Source organism: Miniopterus schreibersii, assembly GCF_964146895.1.
Source record: "Miniopterus schreibersii genome assembly, chromosome: 1".
NCBI lineage: Eukaryota > Metazoa > Chordata > Mammalia > Chiroptera > Miniopteridae > Miniopterus > Miniopterus schreibersii.
This window is the reverse complement of record NC_138101.1, coordinates 52,819,094-52,844,887: the sequence shown is the minus strand read 5'-3', so window position 1 is coordinate 52,844,887 and position 25,794 is coordinate 52,819,094. Positions and strand designations below refer to the sequence as shown.

The window sequence follows — 25,794 nt, the reverse complement described above, 5'->3', positions numbered from 1 at the left end:
CCTCCCCCACTCCCACCAGTGATCTCAGTTAGGCCTCCATCACCTTGTGGTTAGATACCTACTGGATTCATTTCTTCACACAAGTTGGCCCTATATCTTAGTCCTAACTTTAACTCCTAACTCCATACATGACTTCTGGATCTATATCTCACATCCAGAATTCTTTACTGAGCCATACTCATATGCCACTCTAACTAGCAGACTTTTCAGCCTAGTCCCTCAAATACCTCAAACTGTTCTTTATCATCTATCCTTAGCCTACCAATTCCAGAATGCTCGTGGACAATCTCACTGTCTTTATTTTGCCTCATTACTACCCCACTCTTTACCACCTCTGCATACACAGAAGTGTAAACAGATCTTACTCTTGCTCAGAACTGTTTAGTGGCTTACCTGTGACCAGCCTACAAAACACTCCTTGTTCTGTCCTCTACCTGTGTTTCCACCCCTTTTCTGTCAACTCTATGTCTGCGTTTTTCTCGTACTTACAACCACCATGTAACCCACACTTTTCAGAATTATCTTGGTTTCAGATAGTCTCTTCAAAATTAGATCATGTGTCAAATTTTGTCTTGGTGTTTGCTTTAAAAATTATAGAGCAAGATTACAAAATAGAGGTCCCCCTCTCATATCCCTCCCATAGCAACAATAGCTTGGCAGCCATCCATGGACAAAGGTGCCCTTGTTGGAGCTTTGGGATCCAGGTAAGAAGTTGCAAAACCTCAGTAGAACCCAAGACAGAGGCAGGCCACTTTGAGAAGGTATGTCCACCCCCAGTGGCAGGTTCCAAAACCATACTTTCATAATTATGGCTACAGACCTGGAAACATCCCCATCCTCCTGTGGACTCAGCTATAGCCCTATTTGGCCTTGGTCCTGCTACCAGCATCATCCTCCAAAGGACCAGGGAGGAGCCAGCTCATCCATGCCTTGGGTAATAGATCCACTGACCTCAGTCCTCGCTATAAACCCTGAAGTGGCTTGTACCCTTACTCTCGCCCCTCTCAGCCTTAGTCTGGAAATAATCCCTTTCTACCCAAGGTCCCAGCAAGAGGCACACCCATCCATGTCCCCAGAGGCAGCCCACCAACTTCGATCTGATTGAAGATCTTAAAGGAGTGTTGTCACTCACTCTCGCCCCTCCCAGCTGTGGTCCAGGAGTATTACTGCCTGCCCAAGGACCTGTCAGGAGATGTACTCTTCTGATCCCCCAGAGGCAGGTTCATGGAAATTGGTCTGACTGTAGATCCTTGGAGCAGCCCTGTGACCTAGCTCCAGCCCCACTCAGTCATATTCCAGGGGTAGTCCTACCCACCCAGAAAATGGCAGGGGGCACATCCATTCATACCCCTAAAGGCAAGGCTGCAGACCTCAGTCCCTGCTATGGACCCTGAAGCAGCCAGTGACCCCAGTGACTCAGTTCTAGCCCCTCTCAGCCACATTCAGGGGCCAATCCTGCCTATCCAGGGATCTGGAAGAACCCTCCTATAGACTTGGAAGGAGCTACACCCAACCATTCACCTGGCAATAGGCTAACTGTCTGTGGACCCAGAAGCAGACCCTTGACTCAGGCCTACTGACTAAGGTCCCAGAGGCAGTCCCATTATCCCAAAGACCAGACAGGATCCATGCCTCCCTAGGACCCTGGTAATAGGTCCTCCAACTGCAGGCCCAGTAGCAGCCACATGGCCTGGCTTCATCCTGCTTAACTGAGATCCCAGAGGTAATTCCATCAGCCCAGGAACCCAACAGAAAAAGGTCTTTACCTAATGAAACCAGTCTGTAAAGACTGGAAGAGGTGTTTGCTCCTTCAAATGCACAGATACTAATACAAGACTACAAAGATCACAAAGAGTGAGGCAAACATGAATTCTCAAAAGGAAACAAAGCTCTAGTAACAAAACCTAAATAAATAGTGATATACAAATTGCCTAAAAAGAATTCTAAATAATCATCTTTTAAAAGATCAATGAGATGCAAATGAGCACAGACAGACAAATTAAATTAAGAAAATAATGTCTGAACAAATTGAGAAATTTAATAAATAAATAGAAACCATTAAAAAAAAAACAAATAGAAATCCTGGAGCTGAGGAATAATAATGACAGAACTAAAAATTCAATAGCTTCAACAGCAGACTCAATTGTGAAGAAGGAGTCAGCAGCTTTGATAATAGGTCATTTAGAATCTGTTGAGCAACAACAAAAGAATAAAAAAGAGTGACAAAATCATGTTGGACCTATAGAACACCATGAAGTGAATGAATACTCAACTTGAGAGTCCTGGGGGCGGGGAAAGAAAGCTCATTTAAAGAAATAATGGGTGAAAATTTCCTGAATTTTAGAAGGGATATGGACATCCAGATGCATAAAGCTCAAAGGTCCCCACGTAAGTTTACTTTGAGACATTATACAAACTGTCAAAAGTCAAAGACAAAGAATTTTGAAAGTAGCAAAAGAAAAGCAAGTAATCACAAAGGACCCCTCATAAGGCTATGAGCAGATTTTTCAGCAGAAGCTTTGTAGGCCAGGAGGGAGTGGGATGATATATTTAAAGTGCAAAAAAAATAAACTGCCAACCAAGAACACAATACTTAGAAAATCTGTCCTTCAGAAATGAAGGGGAGATATAAACTTTCTCAAACAAAAGCTTAGGGTATTCATCACCACTAGACCTGCCTTACAAGAAAAGTGAAAGGAAGTTGTTCAAGTTGAGATTAAAGGAAGCTAAGTAGCAGCATGCAAACATAAAGTATAAAACTCTAGTAAATTTAGAATACTCTAATACTGTAATCGTGGTATGTAAATCACTTAATTGTAGTATAAAAGTTAAAAAAACAAGGATTAAAAACTATAGCTACAATAATTTGTTAATGGATACACAGTATAAAAAATGTTTGACATCAACAGCATAAAACGTCACAGTGAGGAAGAAGTAAACTGTAAAGTTTTTGTATGCAATTAAAGTTATCAGCTTAAAATAGACGGTTATAACTGTAAGACACAACTAAATGGAAAGATAATCCCGTGTTCATTGATTGGAAGAATCAGTATTGTTAAAATGTACTATTTAGAGAGATCTACAGATTCAATGCAATTCCTATCAAAATTTCAGTGGCATTTTTTGCAAATAGAAAAAAATTCTAAAATTCATATGGAACCACAAAAGACCCCACATAGCCACAGAAATTTTGAGAAAGAAGTACAAAGCTGGACACATTACACTTCCTGTTTTCAAACTATATTACAAAGCTATAATAATCAAAACAATGTGCTATTGGCATAAAAAAAGACACATACCAGTGGAACAGACTAGAGAGCCCAGAAATAAACCCATGCATATACAATTGACTAATCTTTGACAAAGACACCAAGAATACATAGTGGACAAAGGATAGTCTCTTCAATAAATGGTGGAAAAACTGGATATCCACATGCAAAAGAATGACACTAGACTCCTATCTTACACCATACTCAAAAACTAGCTCAAAATGGGTTAAAGACATAAATGTAAGACCTGAAACTGTACAACTCCTAGAGGAAAACATTTGGGAAAAGGTCCTTGACATTGGACTTGGCAATGATTTTTTTTTTTTTTTAATCCTCACCTGAGGATAATTTTTTCACTGCTTTTCAGAAAGAGTGGAGGGGGAGAGCGAGAGAGAGAGAGAGAGGGAAAGAAAGAAACATCGATGTGAAAGAGCCACATTGATTGGTTGCCTCCCAAATGCATCCGGACCAGGGAATCAAGCCTGCAACCGAGGTACATGCCCTTGGCTGGAACCGAACCCCCGACCCTTCAGTCTATGGGCTTATGCTCTAACCACTGAGCCGAACTGGCTAGGGCAGCAGTGATTTTTTTGATACTACAGTAAAAGCACAGGCAACAAAAACAAACCAAAAAAAGCAACAAGTAGGACTACAAGATTCTGTGCAGCAGAAGAAACCACCAGCAGAATGAAAAGGCAGTTTATGGAATGGGAGGAAATATTTGCAATCCATATACCTGATAAGGGGTTAATATACAAAATGTATAAGGAACTCACACAGCTCAATAGCAATAAAACAATAATCCAGTTAAATAGTGGGCAAAGGACTTGAATAGGTATTTTTTCAAAGAAGCTCTAGGGATAGCCAGCAGGTATATGAAAACATGTTCAACATCACTATTCATCAGGGAAATTCAAATTAAAACCACAATGAGGTATTAACTCACACCTGTTAGGATGGCTGTCCTCAAAAAGGCAAGAGATAAGTGTCAGTGAAGATGTTGACAAAAAGGAACCCTTAAACACAATTGGTGGGAATGTAAATTGGTGTAGACGTTATGGAAATTAGTGTGGAGATTTCTCAAAAAAAGTTAAAATAGAACTACCATGTGATCCAGCAATTTCACTTCTGTGTCTATGTTTAAAAGAAATGAAATCAGTATCTCAAAGAGATACCTGCATCTCCATTTCATTTCAGAATTGTTTGTAATAGCCAAGGTATGGAACCATCTAAATGTCTGTCAGTGAATGAATGGATAAAGAAAATGTATAAATAATATTCCATCATGGTGTATACTGTGTGTGTATATATTTCTCATACATGTAATGTATATACACACACATGACAACATGGGTGAACCTGGTGGACATTGTGCTAAGTGAAATAAGCCTAACACAGAAAGACAAATACCATATGGTCTTATATGTGGAATCTAAAAATGTTGAACTCATGAAAGCAGAGTGTAGAACAGTAGTTGGCAGGGGTTGTGGGGTGAGGGATATGGGGAGGTGTTGGTCAAAGGGCACAAATTTTCAGTGATAAGATGAATAAGTTCTGGGGATCTAATGTACAACATGATTGCTATAGTTAACAATACTGTATTTTATACTTGAAATTGGCTAAGAGAATAGATCTTTATGTCCTCTCCACAAAAACAAAATTGTAACTGTGTGAGGTAATGATGGTCTTAATTTGCCTGATTGTGATAATTATTTCACAGTATATACATAGATCAAATCATACATACAATTTGTATTTGTCAATTATATCTCAGTAATGCTAGAAAAAATTATAATCACTTCACATGTAACATTTTTTGTCTGTATCACAGTTTTGTCAGGTAGCCCTGTAAAAAGAATTTCAGATCTGAGAAGTAATCTTGGATAAAGAAACCATGATTCTGGAAAGGTTATTCACTTGACAGGTAGTTATTGAGTTAGGTTACTAATTCAAGATTACATATTTAGTTGACAGGTTGAGATCAACATATGCCTTCTACTTATTTTACAGTTATTTCCTGCCTGTCTTCTATCTTGAGTTACTTTATCCTTTTGTATGTTTTTATTTCTCTCTTCAACCTTGTGACTTCCTGAGGGAGGGACTGTGTCCTATGTTTTTGGAGGTGTGTTTTTTTTAAGTTTGTTTGTTTTTGAATCCACAACAGTACCTAGTAGGCCTCTACTTTGCTGCTATTGCCATAGTTATCATCATTGTGATATTATTAACTGTGCTAAGTTTGGGTTTAAATTCCGCTATCTTTATCTAGCTGACCCATCTCTCTCAGAGGCTGAGATCTGATTCTAAAATTTTATTTATTTATTTATTTATTTATTTATTTATTTGAGAGAGAGAGAGAGAGAGAGAGGAAGGGAGAGAGACAGACGTACAGACACTGATTTGTTGTTCCACTTATTTATGCATTCATTGGGTGAGTCTTGTATGTGCCCTAACTAGAGATTGATCCCGCAACCCTGGCGTTATCAGGACAATGCTCTAACTAACTGAGCTACTCGGCCAGGGCTTGAAATTCTAAAGTTTTATGTATCACTTTTCTCTCTTGTGGTCCTTGGAAAGTACTCATCTAAGTAAACCCTACACTGCTCACCCTTAGAGGTGCCACAGAAGTCAGGTCAGCTCTACCCTCTGATGGTCCCCAATTAATCTGTCCCATCTCCCCACGGGGGGGTTCTGACCTTTCTGCTGCACTTCTATCAGACACATGCTGCTTATTTATATAGGAGAAATACATTGTTTTATGAGGCTCATAACGTCTCTGAATGGCTCTATGCCCTATGGCAGAAAGTGTGTGTCCTGTGATGTTTGCCAAACAACACCTCATATTTTAGCTACATATTATAACAGTATTACAAGATTCAGGCTTTCAGTGATATGAGTAATTAATCAATATTCAATAATATTAACTGTACCCATTGTCCTTCAAGCTATTTAATCTATTAACTCCTACAATTAAACATGTCTTTCTTCATTTCTGGAGTCCAGCCAGCAACAGAAAATAGTCATAACTATCCTGTGTTTGCACTTCATAAAGGGCACTCCAATTACTTCCTGAACATGTGTTTTGTTTGTTCCCTCTAGTGTTTCACTCTCTGCTACTTGGAGCCAAGTTTTACAATTTTTAACTGACTAGGGAAGCTGACATACAATTTGAATTCTTAGCTACATGATCCATAACCATACCATGTACAATATACTTTGAAAATTTACCAAATATTGTAAATGTGCTGCTGACACTGTAGGGTTTACTGCAGTAACTCCCATACGAGAAAAAGAGAGTTTAAAACTGCCTGGTGAGAAACTTAGTGGTAAACCTCACCACACAGTTCCCTTACAGAGCTACTGTTTTCTGAGGTGTTCCCACTGTCTGGCCTTCATAATAAAGATTTACAGAAAATAAAAAGGTTTGAAAGGGCCCCAAGGTTCCTGACTAGATTAGAAAAAATATCTGACTCTATCTCTACAGATAGTTTTCTAATCTGTTCCTAACCACAACTAGCTCCTATGATAAATATTCCAAGGTCTTCTTAGATTAACTATTTCATATAAGCTAAATATTTATTTAAAATATTTTTTAGTATTTCACTTCAATCTCCTTTGATTCTTACAGTTTAAAATGAGTCTCTGATATTTTAAAAAATATTTTAATTATTAAAGAACAAGTAGTTCTTTATTGATTGACAAAATCTGTTGCTCCACACAATTGCTCTGACTAATCAAATTTTGACATTTCACTAGGATCCAAACTTCAATTAAAAAAAAAATTAAATCTCTTTACAGTATCAGTGGTTGAGGGAAGAGAAGGTTAAGTAAGGGTAAGGAAATTCATTATCATACTTGCAGATCATTTCTAGTAGATCACCAGAATATATCCGGATTGCTATGGTCTTAACTGGATTCATTTTAGTAATTTGAAGTCAACAGACTCTTAGTGGATATATCCTATGTACCACACATTTTTCATTGGGCCCTGAGAAGTCAGAGAAAACTAAGACATGGTCTCTCATCATTAGTGGTCTCTCCATAGAGAAACAAACTTATACGTAGTTAACAAAAATATGTAATGCAGGAGGTTTAAAAGTAGCATAACAGAGCTGCTGTAAAAGCAAAGAGGACTTCTCATTGAATCAAGGTCAAGGGATTCAGGGCCTTTATAGATCAGACTCAACCTACCTCCCTGACTTACCCTTCTACAGTTCTTTATCCTATACCCAGGCTACATCGCAACCACATTGTTTCAAATATATCCCACAAGTTTCATAGCCGTGTATCCTTGCTAGTGTTGGTCCCTTTGTCTGGCGTGCCCTTGTCCCACTTTGTTAGTGGTCAATTAAATTTCATCTTCTCTACAAAGTTCCCTCTATCTATTGTCATTTCATATCAATGTAATCATGCAATATGTCCTTGTGTATTTGCCTTCTTTCGCTTAACATATGTCTTAAAGGTTCATCCATATTATAGCCTATATCAGTATTTCATTACTTTTTATGGTTGAATAATGTTCTACTCTGTGTGTGTGTATACACCACGTGTCACCACATTTTGTTTATCAGTTCATGGTCATTTGGGTTGCTTCTACCTTGAGGCTAGTAATGTTAGTATGAACGTTTGTGTACAAGCTTTTCCATGGACATGTTTTCAGTTCTCTTGGGTATGCGCCTAGGGGTAACATTGCTGTATCATGTGGTAGCTCTGTGTTTAACTTTTTGAGGAACCAATAAACTGTTTCTCCAAGTGACTGCTCCATTTTGTGTTCCCACCAGCAATGTATGATGTTTCCAGTTTCTCTACATCCTTGCCAACACTTATTGTCTGTTGTTTTTTTAATTATATATAACCATCCTGGGCATAGAAGGCTATCTTCTTGTGGTTTTGATTTGCATTTCCCTAGTGACTTATAATGTTGAGCATTTCTTCATGTGTTTATTAGCCATTTGTATATCTTTGGAGAAATGTCAATTCAAATCCTTTGCCCATTTTTAATTAGGTTATTTGTCTTTTTATCATTGAGTTGAAAGAGTATTCTATATATTCTGAATGCTAACCCTTATCAGATATTTTCAAATATTTTCTCATATTATACAGGTTGCCTTTTTTTTGAGAATATCCTTTGAAGCACAAAGGTCTTTAATTTTGATGAAGTCCAGTTAATCTATTTTTAGTTGTTTATGATTTTGATGTTCTAAGAACAATTGCCTAATCCAAGGTCATGAAGACCTACAACTGTTTTTTCTTCTAGGAGTTTAATAGTTTTGCTCTTAAATTTAGGTATATGATCCATTTTGAATTATTTTTTATATATGATGTGTCAGGTATAGGTCCAACATTATTCTTTTGCATCTGGATATCTGGTTGTCCTGGCACCATTTACTAAAAAGACTATGCTTTTCCCATTGAATTATATTTTTCATCCCCTTGTCAGAAATCTAAGTCTGATTTTAGAAAAACAAAAACAAAACCAAGTTAACATCCTAGGTCTTCTCTTCTCTCACCACCTTTGTTTTCTGAAAACATGAACTTCAGTTTAATAGAGAAATGAACATGGCTTAGATCTGTAAAATGTCACAGCACAATCCAAAGATTTTATCTTATTTTACAATATCAATCAGAAAAAAAACTGCTCTTATCCTTCTACTTCCAACATCTGTCAGTGTATCCATAACTGTAGTTTTACACTCTGCCTTCTCTCCTGTTATACAATAGATGAGCTGAATTTGTACCTCTCTAGGATCAACCCTTGTTCTTATACTCCGAGTCCCATTCCCTCGCACTCACTCAAGGACTGTGTTTCAGTAATCACTTCCCTCCTTCATGTCATCAGTTTCTCCCTTCTAGATTCTTCCCATCAATTAGAAACATACTATAACAGCTCTCAACATTTTTTTTAATCCTTCCCTAGAAACAATATTCCTTTTTTTCTTTAGAGAAAATCTCTGGTAAAGGATTATATGCACTCTCTGTCCTCATATCCTTCCATTCTGTCTTCAACACACACACCATTGAAATTGTTCTTGTTAAGGACACCAACTACCTTCATCTTCCCAAATCCAAAGGTTCGTCTACTGTCCCCATCCTACTCTCTCAGCAGCATTTGACCCAAATGATCACTTCCTTTTGAAGCACTTTCTTCTTCAATACCACACTCTCCTGTTTTCCTTCTGGTCTTATTAGACACCCTTTCTTAGTCTTGTTTTCAAAATTTATTTTCTCTCTCAGCCCTCTCAAGTATGGAGCCCCACCTCCACGGCTCAGTCCTATGACTTCTTCTCAAGCTGTGCTCATTCTTGGGTGCTTTCGTCCAGGTCCATGTTTTTAAATACCATCTTTACTCATATGGCCTCCAAAATTATACCTCCAGCTCCAGCCTCACCATTACACTCCAGATTGGAATACCCACTTGGTGGGACCAGCTACTTAATTTTGGGGTGGTCCTCCACTGCAGAGTGAAAATGTGGGGCTCTTTGTTAAAAATTATTAGGAATTTCAGGATGGCAACAGCAGATCATTGACCCAAGCATGGAGCTTTCTGAACGTGAGCCCTGTGAAACTGCACATTTCATATTCCCATGAGGCTGGCCCTGCCTATTGGCTACCTGATAAGTCCACTTGTATACTTAATGAGATCCCACACTCAATCTGTATAAAACAAAACTCCTCATTTACACTTCTCTCCCCCAAAATATAATCTCATTTCTGGCCAAGCTTTCTCCCATCTCAGTCATGTGTACCACCGTTCACCCAGTTGCTCAAGCCAAAAATCTGTGATTCCGCCACTCAACCAATCCATCAGCAAGTCCTATTGTCTCTACCTTCAAAAATGTACTCAAAATATATCTGGTATCTAAATTTTCAGTCTCATATTCTTATCTCACAGATAATTTTTTATTACAGAGAGAAAAGATCGTTTTACAATGGAGAAATTAGGCAGTCACCACTTGAACCAAATGACTAAACTTATAATCATGAATAAAAATATAAGACAAGAATAAAAATTATTTTTGAGGATTAGAAATGTCATAAAAATTTGTTCCTTTTTTTTTTGCTAATGATAAATTTTAATAGTTTATCTGTGAAATTTTTTTGTTACTCATTATTAAGTGAAAAATAATGTTATAAAACAGTACATACTGCATAATCCCATATTTCTTATTGTGGTAAAATATACATAACGTGAAATTTACCACTTCAACAATTTTTTTAAATTTTTCTTCATTGTTGATAGTATTACACATGTCCCCTCCTTTTTCCCCCATTGATCCCCTCCACCCGCTCCCTGGGCCTTCACCGCACTATTGTCTGTGTCCATGGGTTATGCATTTATGCATATAAGTTCTTTGGTTAATCTCTTCCCGCCCCACATCAACCATTTTTAAACATATGGTTCAGTGGCATGAAGTACATTATGTTGTCCATCTTTATATATTATATAATACATTGTATATAAATAGAGTAGAATATAGAATAATGGAGGAAGAATATAGAATCGTATTAAACACTGGTTTATGTGATAGAATCTTTTTTTACTTTTATCTTGTTTGTGTTTTCTAAATTTTTGATGTGAATTTATATGAAAAATGTTTTTGTCTTTTAAATGAAGGATGACAAATGCTTCAAGGCAAAAGTAGTACTTATCAGATTTTAGAGAAATCATGTAGGACAACTGAACTACTTTTGGATTTGATAATCTGTAGCTTCACTTATTCAGGACAAAATCGCCTGAATGGGTGAACCCAAAAGGGCAGCATGTGAGAAGCTTACACAGGGCTACGCTTCGTTTGGGTGGGTGGTGTGGGTTCCAGAGGGGAGCCCAGGCTTGGAGAAATGCCTGGAGCAGAAACGAGTAGGAAAGCGGAGCACAACAGCCGGCAGGGACAGTTCACCTGTACGGACCCCCAGTTCATGTGAAAGAGATTATATCACTTAAACTCTTCTCAGTAAAAAGTATCCATTCAGTTACTACTTGGTTTGGCCAAATTCTATACTGTCTATTTGTTTCATACAGAGTGGTTTGAAGTCTAGAAGTATCATATTTGTTCCAAAGTGTTTTTCCTCATGTATTTATTCCTAGTGTCCACACTAGGCTATCTCTAGAGTGTTAAAGTTGGATTGATTTATGTTTTAGAGTTGTCTTCCTGAAGTAATATTTTGGAAAGTTATCATGGAATTATAATTTGTTTTCAACTCATTTTCTTTATTTAATTAACCCATTGCATTGCCTGTTTAGGGCCACCATTTGTTTTATTAGCTTTATTTATCAATTATGAGTTCAGTTTATTTCCTCATTTATTGGAAATATCTTTTTCCAACTTATATGTCTCCTCACTAGAATTCAATGAGAAAAAAAGTTTTTCGGTATCTTTATGAATTCTAATAATGCTCTGCACATGAGTAGCACTAGACATAGAAGCTACAGTATACACAATTATTAATGCAGTGGGTCCAGTTCTCTCAGACATTGAATTTAAAAGGATTTTTTTGAAAATCAGATCACTTAAAATGCACTACTTATCTTGATGCTTTAAGGTACTACTACTGAGATTTTTTAATGTGACCTATTCTTGGTAAAGCACTACTTCCTTTTATTTTGCTTTTAAATGTATTTTCACTTCATATGGTTGCTTTAAAGCAAAGCATGCAGCCTTGTGTTGAATTAATGGATTCTACCACACAGTGTATTGATATTGAGAAGTTCTGTGCTCATGCTTAGTATCTCATGTCTCAGCAATATGAAGTTGCTTTTCTGTTTTATGGATACAGAAACAACCAGTCGGTTACCATATCACACTAAACAATTTTGACATTTCTCTGAGGAAGCCCCTGAAACCTTCTTCTCCCCCAGGAAATAGCATTTAACAGGTGGAAGGTCACTGGGGCAGTGTAAGGCAGCTGATCTCAGGTGTGGTAGCAGCTGTTGTATGGGACATGACTTATTTTATGAGAACAGAAACACCATTATCTGGACTCCCAAGGGAGATTTGGAGAAAGTCATGCCCGGGGAGTCCCATTCCAGGAAAATGTGCTCAAGCACTTATTTATTGGCAGTGATCACTAACTGAGATTCCATCTGGCAAAAGTGTGGATTTTTCCCTGTCCCAGAAAGTTGGGGAACAATTATGTAAGTTATCTCAAAGAATTTCTTTTTAACCATTTTTTTTATGGAGAAACAACTGTTATATGAAATTTACTTTCTTAAAAAAAAATAGCCTTTTGATGTGAAATCATAACTCAATCTTTGTGGTGACTGTTTTGAATCTTATTTTCTACTTTGGAAATGTTGGAACCGGTTCGTGAAATCAAAGCCATCGGTGGGTGGGGAGGGAACCCTGAGCGGTGCATCTCCAGCTGTCCAGGCCTTTAACCTTGCCTCGCTGTCAGCAGCGCTCTCCTCTGTCCTGTCTGGCAGCTCTTCAGGATTTTGGAATCTGAATAAATGAACCCTGTGAGCCACTTGAGAGTCCAGCAAGGCTAGTCAGACATATTTTAATGAAATAAGCCCACACACAGTTTTAATAGCGAGATCCATCATTGGAATTAAAAAGGTGTGTCTTTGGGGAAAAATGATTATATAATTTCTATCGCCATGGGAGTTTTTTCATCAATCTTCTAATATGTACTAGATAAGTCTAATCAATAAAGGAGGAAACATTTTAATTAAGTAGGTTTTATTAGTTTTTGTTTTATTTTGGACTTAAGTAAAGCAAGCATATTTATTTCTGCTGTTACTGAAGAAAATGGTGTCTCTAACTGGAAATTCCTTAATCCTATTAGCATGAGCCTCTTCTGAATGTCACTGTTCCACTTTCTAAGATAAATTCTTTATAAGGTTTTATAATCACCCTTTAAGATATGCTTAACTTAAAGAGGTGGTGTTTTTTTTTTTTTACATTAAAAACAACCGACCGTTTACCTGCCATTTTTAGGTATTAATTTCTTAATAAGAGAAATATGATTAAGAATACAACTTGAAAGTTGATTTTGAATCTTTTTTTCTCTTTACCTTCCTCTTTCCTTTAATACCCCATCCCAGCCACTTCCTTCCCCCACTGCAACTACAACTGTCTTCTACCACTATACACACACACACACACACACACACACACACACACAGAGAGAGAGAGAGAGAGAGAGAGAGAGAGAGAGAGAACCAAAGTAGTTTGTCTGGTCCAGTATATGTCTTTGGTTCAGACAACCATTACAAGACTGTGTAGACTTTATTTAACATATATGCACTCATCCTAATATCAACTTCAGACCAAAAGAAAAAATTCTTTATTTCCAATAGAAAATGTGTAGTATGTATTATCATTGGGTAAGAATAATATTTATGGTTAAAAGCTTTTGTACGGTGGAAACTTAGTGGCGTTCAGATGCTGACTTCATGTCAGCCCTTTACTAGCTGAGTGCTCAAGTTAGATAACTTTTCATTTTTCACTTCTATTAAAATGAGCACAGCAAAGAGTCTCAATAAATGCTGGGTGCCTTACATATACACCCCTCGCCTTCCTTTGCCCTGTTTTGTTTTGACATTTGTTGTTGCAGATGATGATGATGGTGATGATGTCCTACGGTCCGCCCTAAAGCTTACTAGTGGTCTAATGCAGGTTGCCAGAGAGCGGTTTGGTCAGGAGCCTGCACAGCAGCACCAGAGTTTCTAAATTACATGCACCCTAAAAATCTTGACTTCATGATTATGAAAAACTCGTGTCAGATTCAGTTATTACCATTTATGAATACTCTGTATCTTTTGGAAGGCATTGCTTCTTAGCGCATTTTTACAAAGATTGATAAAAAACGCAAGGAAGAAACCTGCATGAGATGCACCTTCTTACCAAACTCATAAAAAAGAAATAATTTTAATATATCGTTTTGTCTTAGAAAACAAATCAATCTGATTTTAAAACGAAATATGAAAATAATGTGGCCAAGAAATGATCTTGGCTCATCGGTTGCTTCAAATCTATGTTGAAATTAAAACAAATGAAGCCACAGTGTTTTTGGAGTTGTTGCTCCTGATAGCACAAGGGTAAACACACATATTACTACTAAACACTTGGAATCTGCTGGAGAAATTATGTAAGAAAATTAGAAGTCTGCAAGGCTGCTGAAGTGTGGAAAAGGAAATAGGTGAAACCTAGGAGAAACTGGATAATGTAAAATGCTTAAAAGGTTTCAAAAGTTTTAAAAATAATCCTACTTGCTACATATCTGTAAAAATAAACTGTTGCACATCAGTAGTTTATTTCTGTAGTCAGTTATTGGTTATCCTTTATTGAACCTACATGAGACATCTACTTTATCTATCCTAAGTATAGGCCTACAGTGGGAAATGTTTAAAAGTGGATAGAAATATTGCTTGATACAGCCGAATCTAATCAAAGGAGCTATGCTTGGGTCTCTGAAAGAGTGATTGATTTGTCAATTAATTCATTCAACGCTTATTGAGTGTCTCTTCACCGTAATGGCTGTAGAAAAGGTACAGTTCTTGTCCTTGAGAACTTACATTCTAATAGAGAGACAATATATAGAGTCACATAATAATAAAACTGTGTGGGGAAAATAGGTAAATATCATAAGAGATGCGAAGGACTTTATAAGTTAAAAGAAGAAAGAGATTTCTTCAGCTGGCCTAAACCTGAGGTGTACATAGAATTTTTCCAGGAGGAAATGTAATGGGGAAATATTCCAGACAGAGGGGACATCATGAACAAAATGTTTGGGGTAGAAAAGTTCAGAGCAGATTTGAAAATAATGTCCAGATATGTCTGGAGTGGTTTCCTTAGGAGAGATAAGCAGCTGAACTGGAGGGGTAACTAGGGGTTAATTGATGGAGAATCTTAATCATCATGTGCAAAGAATTGGGGTTCATTTTAGAGGTAGTTGAGAGCTATTGAAGTTTTTAAGCGAGGGAGTGAGTGACCAGATTATAATCACAGCAGGTAAATTAACTCTAATAGTGAAATGTATGCATTGGAGATACGGTGAATGGAGGAAGAAAGATCATTTGAAGGTTATGGTAATACTGCAGCTGACCAAGGCTGGCTGATTAGAGACCTGACGGGACAGCCAGCAGATCTGGTTAAGGCTGGGAGAGGCAGGAGGAAAGGTGACTCATGCTTTGAGTCTGATTCATAAACAGAATAATAACATCATTAACAAGAAGGATCAGACAGAGGAGAAATTTGGGAATTAGATAATATGAGGCCTTGAAAGTGCTGATTAGGGTGCTAATACTAATAGTTATTGAGCACTTGTTTGCTGGGCACTACTCTACATGTTTTGCACGCATGAGCTCAGTTATTCCTCAGAACAGCTTCAGAGCTTTTCGCACAGCCTGCACAAGCTTACACCGCCTGTCTGGCAGAGGCAGGATACAGTCCCCAGGAGCCTAATAATTCCAGAGCACAATTTATTAAGCTCTAATCGAGTGCTTGTGTTGAATGAGCTGGAGGGTGAGGCAGGGAGAGGGTAAGAGAGAAGGAAAGACAAATGAAATAAAAGGGGGGAGAGGGAGTGATCAGGGAAGATCACAGAGAGCCACAGACTCCGATGACTGAAAGTGGATGTTTTCTAAGAGTAGAAGGGGCCTAAGAAAAGGCATTTATATTTAGTGGCCTAAAGCGCATTGGTGGCCTTAAAAGTAGCTTCAGAAAAGTAGTGGAGTCTGAAGTTTGTTGGCATGGGGTGAAGTAAGTAATTTACGAGGAAGTGGGAGCAGCAGAGGTAGGCTTTCAGGAGGCCTAGGACCGAATTCACTCGTCAATAGAAGAGATATTACGATATATAATCATGATTTTCTAACTCAAGCAGTTAAAGTGTTAAGATGTAAAGACATTTTGAAAAATAAAAAACTTAAGCAAATAAGGAGAGGGAAATCGTGCTACAGCACAGGAGGGTAGGACTGCCAAGGACAATTTTTTAAGGCTGAGGAACACTTACTTGGGTGGCTGTCAGAGGGGAAATGTTAAGGTGTAGGAGAGATCAGGCTTCGTCCAGAGGAGGGAGAAAATTAGGAGATCTAGCACATACTGCTGACCGTAAACAAGCACATGCTGGATCTTTTTCCAGGATAAAGGGTTTATTCAGGAACAACAAAGAATTGCAATTTGGGACATTTCATCTAATGGCATCCAAATATAAGAGCCCATTGGAGGAAACTGGGAGCTCTAAGTGTAGTGGCTTTTCATTGGCTGCATTGTAACACTGGTTGAGTGATTGTGGGGAGAAGATCCTCCTTCCCGCTGGAGTAGTAGAGTTACACACACACACACACACACACACACACACACCACCCACCCACCCCCGACCCTGGGGCCAATAGCTCAGTTGGTTAGAAAGTCGTCCCTATACACCAAGGTTGTGGATTCAATCCCCATTTAGGGCACATACGAGACTCAACCAATGAATGCATAAATAAGTGGAACAACAAATCTCTCTCTCAAATCAATAAAAATAAATTTTTAAAAATCTTCCAGATGGAAATGGAAAGTATGTTTATTAGGGGGTGAGAGCCCTCTTTACAGACACTCCCAACTCCAATTTACATGAGGTTTCTGTTTATTAACCTTCGCAATAGGTAAGAGGTTTGGGTCCTTTAGATAAGAGGAATGAGGACCTTTTCTCCTAGGCTTGGAAGAAGTCAACAGGAATGAGGCCGGGGGGGGGGGGGGGGGGGTGTGTGTGTGTGTGTGTGTGTGTGTGTGTGTGTGTGTGTGTGTGTCTGTGTGTGTGTGTGTGTGTCTGTGTGTCTGTGTGTCTGTGTGTGTGTCTGTGTGTCTGTGTGTGTGTGTCTGTGTGTGTCTGTGTGTGTGTGTGTGTGTGTGTGTGTGTGTGTGTGTGTAGGGGTGCACTAAACCCATTGCCTTTTTCAGTAAATTGAGGCGGCGAGGTGACTAGTGACTGTGAGACGTTGAGACGTTCAGGTTAGCAGCATTGGGGAAGATTTGCAACCGTTTCTGTGGGAATGCAGTAAAAAAATCAGAGATAACTGAGAAGGTCGCCCCACAGCGCTGAGGTTCGCGACGAGGTTAAGCAGCATGCATCTTTCGCATGATGAGTTGCCAGCGTTATGTGACTTTCTTTGCGGTGTTCAGCAGTCTGGCGGTGGAGAACCCAGCTGCCCGATTTACAAAAGATGAGCGGAGGGTGCGAGTAAACTCGTTAGAAATAACGAAATGCCGAGGAGAGGCGGGAATGCGCCTTTGAAAAGCTGCATGCCAGTTGGTGTGGGTGCAGGTTATCCGCTGCAGAGGTAGAAAAACAATCAGCTGAAAAGGGAGCTAAGCAAAAGGAGCTGAGGAAAAAGGGGAAAGCACACGAAGGGCTTAGTGCAGAGGAAATGCCCTGAGAGTATCAGTGTCCGAGCAGGGAGGGGTGCTCCTGCTCCTGCTAGCTGATGTGAGGATGTTAGAAATAGAAACAATAAAGGTATTTAAGGGATCAAGGGCTCTGGCACTGGGTGTGGCAGAAAGGAGGCGCCAAAATCCAGGTATAAATTCGTAAACAAGCATCAAGTAATGCCCAGGATGTAGACCAAAATACTAGGAAGAGAGAGAAATGGTTATAAGTAAACCACAGAGACTTGAAAAGGCAGGTGATTACTGAATTGTAGTATTAGCTGATTTAAAAAGAATAACCATTGACATCTCACTGGTAATGTGGCATGTTAAAGGAATGTTGACAGGAAGACTTAATTTTTCAGGTAATATATATGTAATCATATGTGAATATTTTAATGCTCCTGCCTATCAATAGTTTACCTCTTATATATGTTAAGTGTAAATTGTAGTTCAATTTAACTTTTTTTAAGTGCTGGATCCTATATTGTTGAACTCATGTATCTATTTTAGCCATATAGTATTGAGGTGTTTTCCAAAAAATTCAGAAAAGACAAAATATTATTTCTGTCATTTGAATTTTAACTATTTCTAAAAATATTTGTATTTTATGAAATATTTTTAAGAGTCCTGTAGATGTATAGCAGAGCCTGAGAAATTTGGAATCCAGTGTCTGTTCTGCCACTAACTTTCTATGTGAATTTGAACAAAGTACTAAATATTCTAATTCCAGATTTACTCATCAATAGAATAGGTATTATGATATATAGTAGTGATTTTCTTTTTTTAAATCTTTGCTTTTTAAAATTTTTCAATTACTGTTGACATGTAATATTATATTTGTTTCAGGTATACAGCATAGTGGTTAGACATTTATATAACTTACTAAGTGATCCCCCCCGTAAGTCTAGTACCCATCTGGCACCAGATATAGTTATTACAGTATTATTGACTATATTCCCAGTGCTGTACTTTATAGTCCCAGGACTATTTTGTAACTGTCAATTTGTAACTCTTAATCCCCTTACCTTTTTCACCCAGCCCAACCACCCCCTCCCATCTAGCAACTATCAGTTTGTTCTCTGTATCAGTAAGTCTGTTTCTGTTGTGTTTATTTATTTTGTTTTTTAGATTCCACATAAAAGTTAAATTATATGGTATTCATCTTTCTCTGTCTGACTTATTTCACTTAGCATAAAACCTTATAGGTCCATCCATGTTGTCACAAATGGTAAGCTTGCGTTCCTTTTTATCACTGAGTGATATTCCATTGTATACATGTACTACATATTCTTTATCCAGTCATCTTTCGATGAACACTTAGGTTGCTTCCATATCTTGGCTATTTAAAATAATGTGACCATAGGGATGCATATATCTTTTGACTTAGTGTTTTGAATTTCTTCAAATAAATACTAAGAAATAGAATTGCTGGGTCATAAGGTAGTTCTATTTTTAATTTTTTTAGGAACCTCTTGTTTTCCATAGTGGCTGTACCCATTTGCATTCCCACCAGCAGTGCACAAGGGTTCCCTTTTCTCCACACCCTCTCCAACACTTGTTTGTTCATTTATTGATGACAGCCATTCTGACAGGTGTGAGGTGATATCTTGTTGTGGTTTTAATTTGCATTTCCCTGACGATTAGTGACATTGAGCAGCCTCTTTTCATATGTCTGTTGGCCGCCTGTATATCCTATTTGGAGAAATGTCTATTCTGGTCCTCCGCCCATTTTTAATGGGATTGTTTGGGAGTTTTGTTGTTGTTTTGTTTTTTTGCTGTTAAGTTGTATGAGTTCTTTACATATTTTGGATATTAACCCTTTATCAGATGTATGATTGATGGATATCTTCTCCTATGCAGTAGGTTGTCTTTTTGTTTTGTTGATGGCTTCCTTTGCTGTGCAAAAACTTTATAGTTTGATGTAGTCCCATTTGTTTATTTTTTTCCTGTTGATTCCCTTCCCCGAGGAGATATATATATATATGACTAAAAGCAGTGTCAAAGAGTGTACTGCTTGTGTTTGCTTCTAGGAGTTTTATGTTTCTGGTCTTACATATAAGCCTTTAATCCATTTTTAGTTTATTCTTGTATATGATGTAAGAAAATTGTCTAGTTCTATTTTTTTGCATATATCTGTCCAGCTTTCCCAACACCATTTATTGAAGAGACTGTCTTTACCCCATTGTATATTTTTGCCTCCTGTGTCAGAGATTAATTTGCCATATAGGTATTGTTTATTTCTGGGTTCTTTGTTCTGTCCTGTTAATCTGTGTGTCTGTTTTTATGCCAGTATCATGCTGTTTTGATGACTACAAAATTGTACTATACTTTGAGATCAGGTAGAGAAACACCTCCAACTTTGTTCTTTTTTCTCAATATTGCTGTGGCCACTGGACTTTTTTGTGGTTTCATATAAATTTTAGTATTATTTGTCCTAGTTCTGTGAAAAATACCACTGGTGTTTTGATAGGGATTTCATTGAATGTATAGATTGCTTTGGGTAGTATGGACATTTTAACAATGTTTATTCTTCCTATCCATGAGCATGGTATATGCTTCCATTTATTTGATGCTCCTTCAGTTTCTTTCTTCAGTGTCCTATAATTTTCCAAGTATAGGTCTTTTACCTTCTTGGTTAAATTTATTCCTAGGTATTTTTTTATGCAATTGTTTTCTTAATTTCGCTTTCTGATAGTTCATTATTGGTGTATAAAAATGCAACTGATTTCTGAATATTAATTTTGTATCCTACTACATTACTGAATGCATTTATCAGTTCTAATAGTTTTTTTGGTGGAATATTTAGGGTTCTCTATATACAGTATCAAGTCATCTGCAAATATTGAGAATTTTACTTCTTTTCAATTTGGATGCCTTTCATTTTATTTTATTTTATTTTATTTATTTATTATTTTGTCTGATGCTGTGGCTAAGACTTCTAGTACTATGTTGAATAAAAGTGGTAAAAGTGAACATCCTTGTCTTGTTCCTGATCTTGAGGAAAAGGCTTTTAGCTTTTCACCATTATGATGTTAACAGGGAGTTTGTCATATATAGCCTTTATTAGTTTGAGATATAGTCTTTCTAATCCCGCTTTGCTGAGAGTTTTATCATAAGTGGATGCTGGACTTTGTCAAATGCTTTTTCTGCATCTATTGATATGATCATATGATTTTTGTCCTTCATTTTGTTTATGTGATGTGTCACATTAACTGATTTGTGGATATTGAATTAACCTTGCATCCCAGGATAAATCCCACTTGATCATGATATGTGATCTTTTTAATGTATTGCTGGATTCAGTGTGCTAATATTTTGTTAAGGATATTGGCCTATAATTTTGGGGGGTAATGTCTTTGGTTTTGGAATCAGTGTAATGCTGACTTTGAAAAAGACTTGGCAGCCTTCCCTCCTCTTCAAGTTTTTGTAATTGTTTGAGAAGAATAGGTGTTAATTCTTTTGAATTTTTGGTGAAATTCACCTGTGAAACCATCTGGTCCAGAACTTTTATTTGTTTGGAGATGTGGGTTTTTCTATTATCAAATTTATTTCTTTAGTAATTATCAGTCTGTTCAGATTTTCTTTTTCTTCTTGACTCTGTCTTAGAAAATATGACCTTGATTTTCTAACTCTAGCAGTTAATTGAAGTGTTAAGATGTAAAGGCATTTTGAAAAATAAAAAACTTAAGCAGATATACAGAACTAAGTTATTGCTGCTGGATAATCAAATTAGAATTTCCAAATTGAGAATCAAAACAAAAAAAGGACTATATTGACAATTTCAATTAAAATAAGTCCTGGCCTTAATTCATCTTCCATTGTTTTAAAAGGCTGGTTTTAGTTATTGGTATTCTATCATAATGTGAACATAAGTTTCAGGGTGACCAATCCGCTTTCATAAGTATGATAGAGGCTTTAGTCAGATAATGAAATGTTTTTATTAGCAGTATAGCAAAGGAAAGTAGATGCTTACAATAGGACTGAGTGTTCTAAATTCAGAATTAAGAGTGGTCTAAAAAAAACCTGGGAAAAACTATAAGGGCGGAGGATATCTTTTTTGGACCACGAGCCCCCGTCTATTTCTGAACATCATGAACTCGGATTCTCTGTCCCTTCTTCTAAAAGTGATGCTCTGGACTTTTTTGTAACTCTTTGCCATTCCCATGATGTAAAAGAAATCTCATTAAAATGTGTGTCTATTATTGTTCTTGCAGTGTATGAAATTTATGGATTAGCAATTATGTTTCTAAAAAATAACACTTTAGTGTTCCATGATGAAGGAACTATCAGGGAGAACTGGATAATTAACAGGCATTTAGCAGATGTTATGGAAAAATTGATTTGGTGTTACCTGTAATGATTGATTGATGATGAGATGAGATGATGAGAATGAGATGAGATGAGATGAGATGAGATGAGATGAGATGAGATGAGATGAGATGAGATGAGGAGACGAGACGAGAAGAGAAGAGAAGAGAAGAGAAGAGAAGAGAAGAGAAGAGAAGAGAAGAGAAGAGAAGAGAAGAGAAGAGAAGAGAAGAGAAGAGAAGAGAAGAGAAGAGACCAAAATAGGCTGTTGATGTTCTTAGAGGAAAATGGCTATGTAAATAAACACGTCCAATTTTATAACGATAAAATGCAGAAATAGTAAGTTGAAATAACTTCCATGGAAGTAGATACTTTGATCCTTCAAGAATGTGGGCAGCCTTAGGACATACATCTTCCCCAGAAGCGAGAGCTACGTGACTTGGGTGATGTCACCAGGGACTACTAACCACCTCAGTGTAAACAAACATCAGCAGGAAATAAATGTGGGCAGGGCAAGGGTCTAGAAGCATGCCTTCCTTCTAGAAAAGTATCGTGCCTTCCAAAGTTAGTGGTTTGTTTGGTTGTTTTTGTGTGTGTGTTTTTTTCCTGGGGAAGAAAGGGGAGGGAGCATAGCTCTGCTGCTTTCTGGCACAGAAACCTTGCGCTCCAGAAGCAGCGCCTGTCCTTGACCAATGGATTTCCTTGCTGGCAGCCTCTGCAAGGCTGAGCAGTAAGGGACTCTGCACTCTTGCTGCAGTTATTGGCTGCCTGGCCCAAACTGACAAGCTCGTCTGCGGAACTGCGAAGGAGAAAGTTTCGAGTTCCCAGAATGAAGCAAGCCCACTGAGGAGCAGGAGGTGCCGCAGAGGAAGGAGGAGGGGGCCGGGAGCTGCGGCTGCAGCAGGAGCGGAGCCTTCAGGCAGCCCCGCAGCTGCCCCTCGGGTCCGCTGGGTGGCTCGGCTGCTTCCCCGGAACAAAAGGGCAGAGTGGCCCGCAGCCTAAATGCAGAGGCGGGCGGCGGAGCCGCGTGGCTTGGAGGAGTTTGCAGGCTGACAGCACCCGGCGAGCCGCGAGCGCAGCCTCCCGCCCCAGCCCGGCTGCCACTGTCGGACGGCGGCCGCTGGACAGACGACCGCGCTTGGCGCTCGGCGTGGAAGACGGTCGCGAGGGTCCCTTGCAAATTTATGCACAAGAATGGCTTGTGAAATCATGCCTCTGCAAAGGTAGTATTCTTCCCTGTTTGCTCGTTTTATTCTGTTCCGCATGTCCTGAGTGGTATCAAACCGTGTCACTTCGCCGGGACTCGGCATCCTTTAGCGACGTGCTGCAAATTGTGTGGAGTCCATGGTACGTGGTGTTCTGCAGTAGGACCAGAGAAATGTGAAGGTTATCCTGCTGCTTTTACTGACACTTTGCCCAGTTTCTTATCTTTTTTACTTGATTATTATGTTCAGGTGGGTTTTTTTCTTCCTTGAATAAAAATAAATGTAAGAAAATATCTTTGAATGTAAAGAAAAAGAGAAACTGAAGATTTTATCGAGCAGATTTGTAATAAACTGAATCAGCTTCTTAGCCGTGTTGTGAAACTGTAGTAAGATCCAAGCTCAATAGGCTAAAGACCTTTAAAAAATGCATCTTAGGATCCCTCCCTTCTGGAGTTCAGATCTAGGCAAGGATTTTCTATTAATAAGTAAAATATACGACATGAACATAAATGCTAAGGGTAGTATTTCCCCAAGAGTAGTTATAGATAGATTTATTACACAAATGACACCTTTTTAAAACTTGCTACATAAAAACACTTGAGCAAAGGGCTGTTTTTTCGTTAATGATTATAATGAATTATAGAGGGTGGGGCGGGGCAGAGAAACGTAAATTGAAACAAAGGGGTTTGTTAGAAAGAGCACTGCTGGCGCACTGATAAGTGAACAGTGTATCCTGGAATGTTAGAGCTGGAAGTCACCTGTGTGATGACGGGGTCTAGTCCTTCACTTTGACAACGGGAAAACTGAGGCATGGAGGAAGTCTGAGTTGCCCAAGGTCACCGTTTATAATTTTTAAAATGACTTTTGCCAGTCATATTATCGTATTTCAACTTCAACTGCTTTACCTGCAGTGGCATTCGATCCCGTATAAATGCTTCCTTTAAGAAAACTACAGAGGGTTTTATTAGCAAAAATGACCTTTTAAATGAAATAATAAATACAGTTTATCTGTAAGACTGACAAAATCAGGTCAAAAATAAATTTCATGTTAAAAACCATGCCATCAGTATTTTACTGAATGTTCATGTTTTAATAATTAAGATAAGGTAAACAAAAATTGTGTTTATTTGCAGAACAGGTCCTGCAGATGTATACTGTGAGATAAACCAGTGTACTTGTTTTTCTCTCATTGTAATGACAGATGCACTGTAATGGGAAATTAATGGGAGTGTCCCAAGAATTCCTTCTCTAAAAAACTAACCCAAGGAAGCTTAAAGTGGTTTATAGATAGATCTGAAATTTTTCTGTGGAAAATTTTTCATGTGGAAAGATCCACAGGCTTGAAGCCTACAAGACACTAAAACTAATGTACACTTTTTGGAGTCTTGATTTGGTTTCCAGCTTTAAAGATGGGAACTTGTTTTTCTTATAATGATGTCAGTTCTTCAGGGTCTTAAGCAAGTCATGTTCTAGATAAGAATATGGGCTATTACTGAACTCTGTAATAAGCTACTGTAGGATATAATAAATGTTAAGAAGGAAATAGATCTTTAGACTGCTAAAACATAGTTTTGAGAGGTAAGTTGACAAAAGCTAAAATGGAATCAGCATAATTTCCTCCAGAATTATTTTGCATTGTTAGTCTTTATCAATCCACCTATGTAAGAGGAATAATTTGAATTTGCATTCAAAAATAAAAATGCTGATCAGCAAATTCACTGTTTGCCTATCCCTGAGAATTTCATTTGATTGATTACCCTGCAATCTTCATTCCTGGCCTCTGCCTGCCTTTGATTATAAACCTCCTGAAGGCAAGGACCAGGTTTGTGCGGTTCTCCTTGATAAGGATCTCTTGTGAATCTAAGCACTTAGGAAGAAAGCATTCCTGTTCCTGAGCTTTAAGTACCAGTTAAAGAAATTTATACTCACTATTTGTAGAGAGGCCAATGCTTCTCATACTTTAGATGCATGAGAATTACCTGGGGAACTTATTTTCTTATTGTTATTATTTTTAACCCTCACCCGAGGATATTTTTTCCATTGCTTTTTCAGAGAGAGTAGAAGGGGGAAAGAGAGAGAGAAAAACAAACAAACAAACATGGATGTGAGAGATACACATCAATTGGTTGCCTTCCCACACGCACCCGGACTGGGAAGGCAACCAGGGATGGAGACTGCAAACAAGGCACATGCCCTTGGCCAGAATCGGACCTGGGACCCTTCAGTCCGCGGGCTGACGCTGTCATCACCAAGCCAAACCGGCTAGGGCAGAATTTATTTTTCAAATTAACTTTGTCCTGCTCCCTTCCTTCCCTGGATTTATTGAATCTGAATCTGGGTGTGACAGGGAAATTATCTACATTTTAACAAGCTTTCTAAAAGTAAATCTGATCAAAATGGTTCGCACATTCAGAGAAACACTGGTCTAAACTCTAGTTAATGATTATAGCTGATATAAAGCCATTGACAGCAGGTATATAAGAATCTCTCAATAAACTAATCAACATCCCAAAATACCATACTGAGTATCATGACTTTATGGGAGGTGTGGGGGTTTTTTCATAATTGGTGCTTTCATTTACTAGACGGTGAGTGTTACTTACTAAAACAGAGCATCCTGAGATGCTGAACATTTTTGTCTATGACGGAACTCTATTCTGT

General features: G+C 38.1%; 1 protein-coding gene across 5 annotated transcripts in view; it reads left to right on the top strand.

Annotated features, from left to right (window-relative positions):
* Window positions 1-25,794, top strand: part of FAM13A (family with sequence similarity 13 member A) — a 264,235-nt gene that overhangs the window by 152,262 nt on the left and 86,179 nt on the right. The window contains exon 1 of one of the 5 annotated variants that reach the window (XM_081157520.1): window positions 22,558-23,151. The exons of the other annotated variants lie outside the window; for them this stretch is intronic. Coding sequence (XP_081013646.1) covers window positions 23,123-23,151 — 29 coding nt within the window. The 5' untranslated portion in view covers window positions 22,558-23,122. Of the gene's footprint in view, window positions 1-22,557; window positions 23,152-25,794 lie in introns of those variants that run through there. 5 annotated transcript variants of the gene reach the window in all.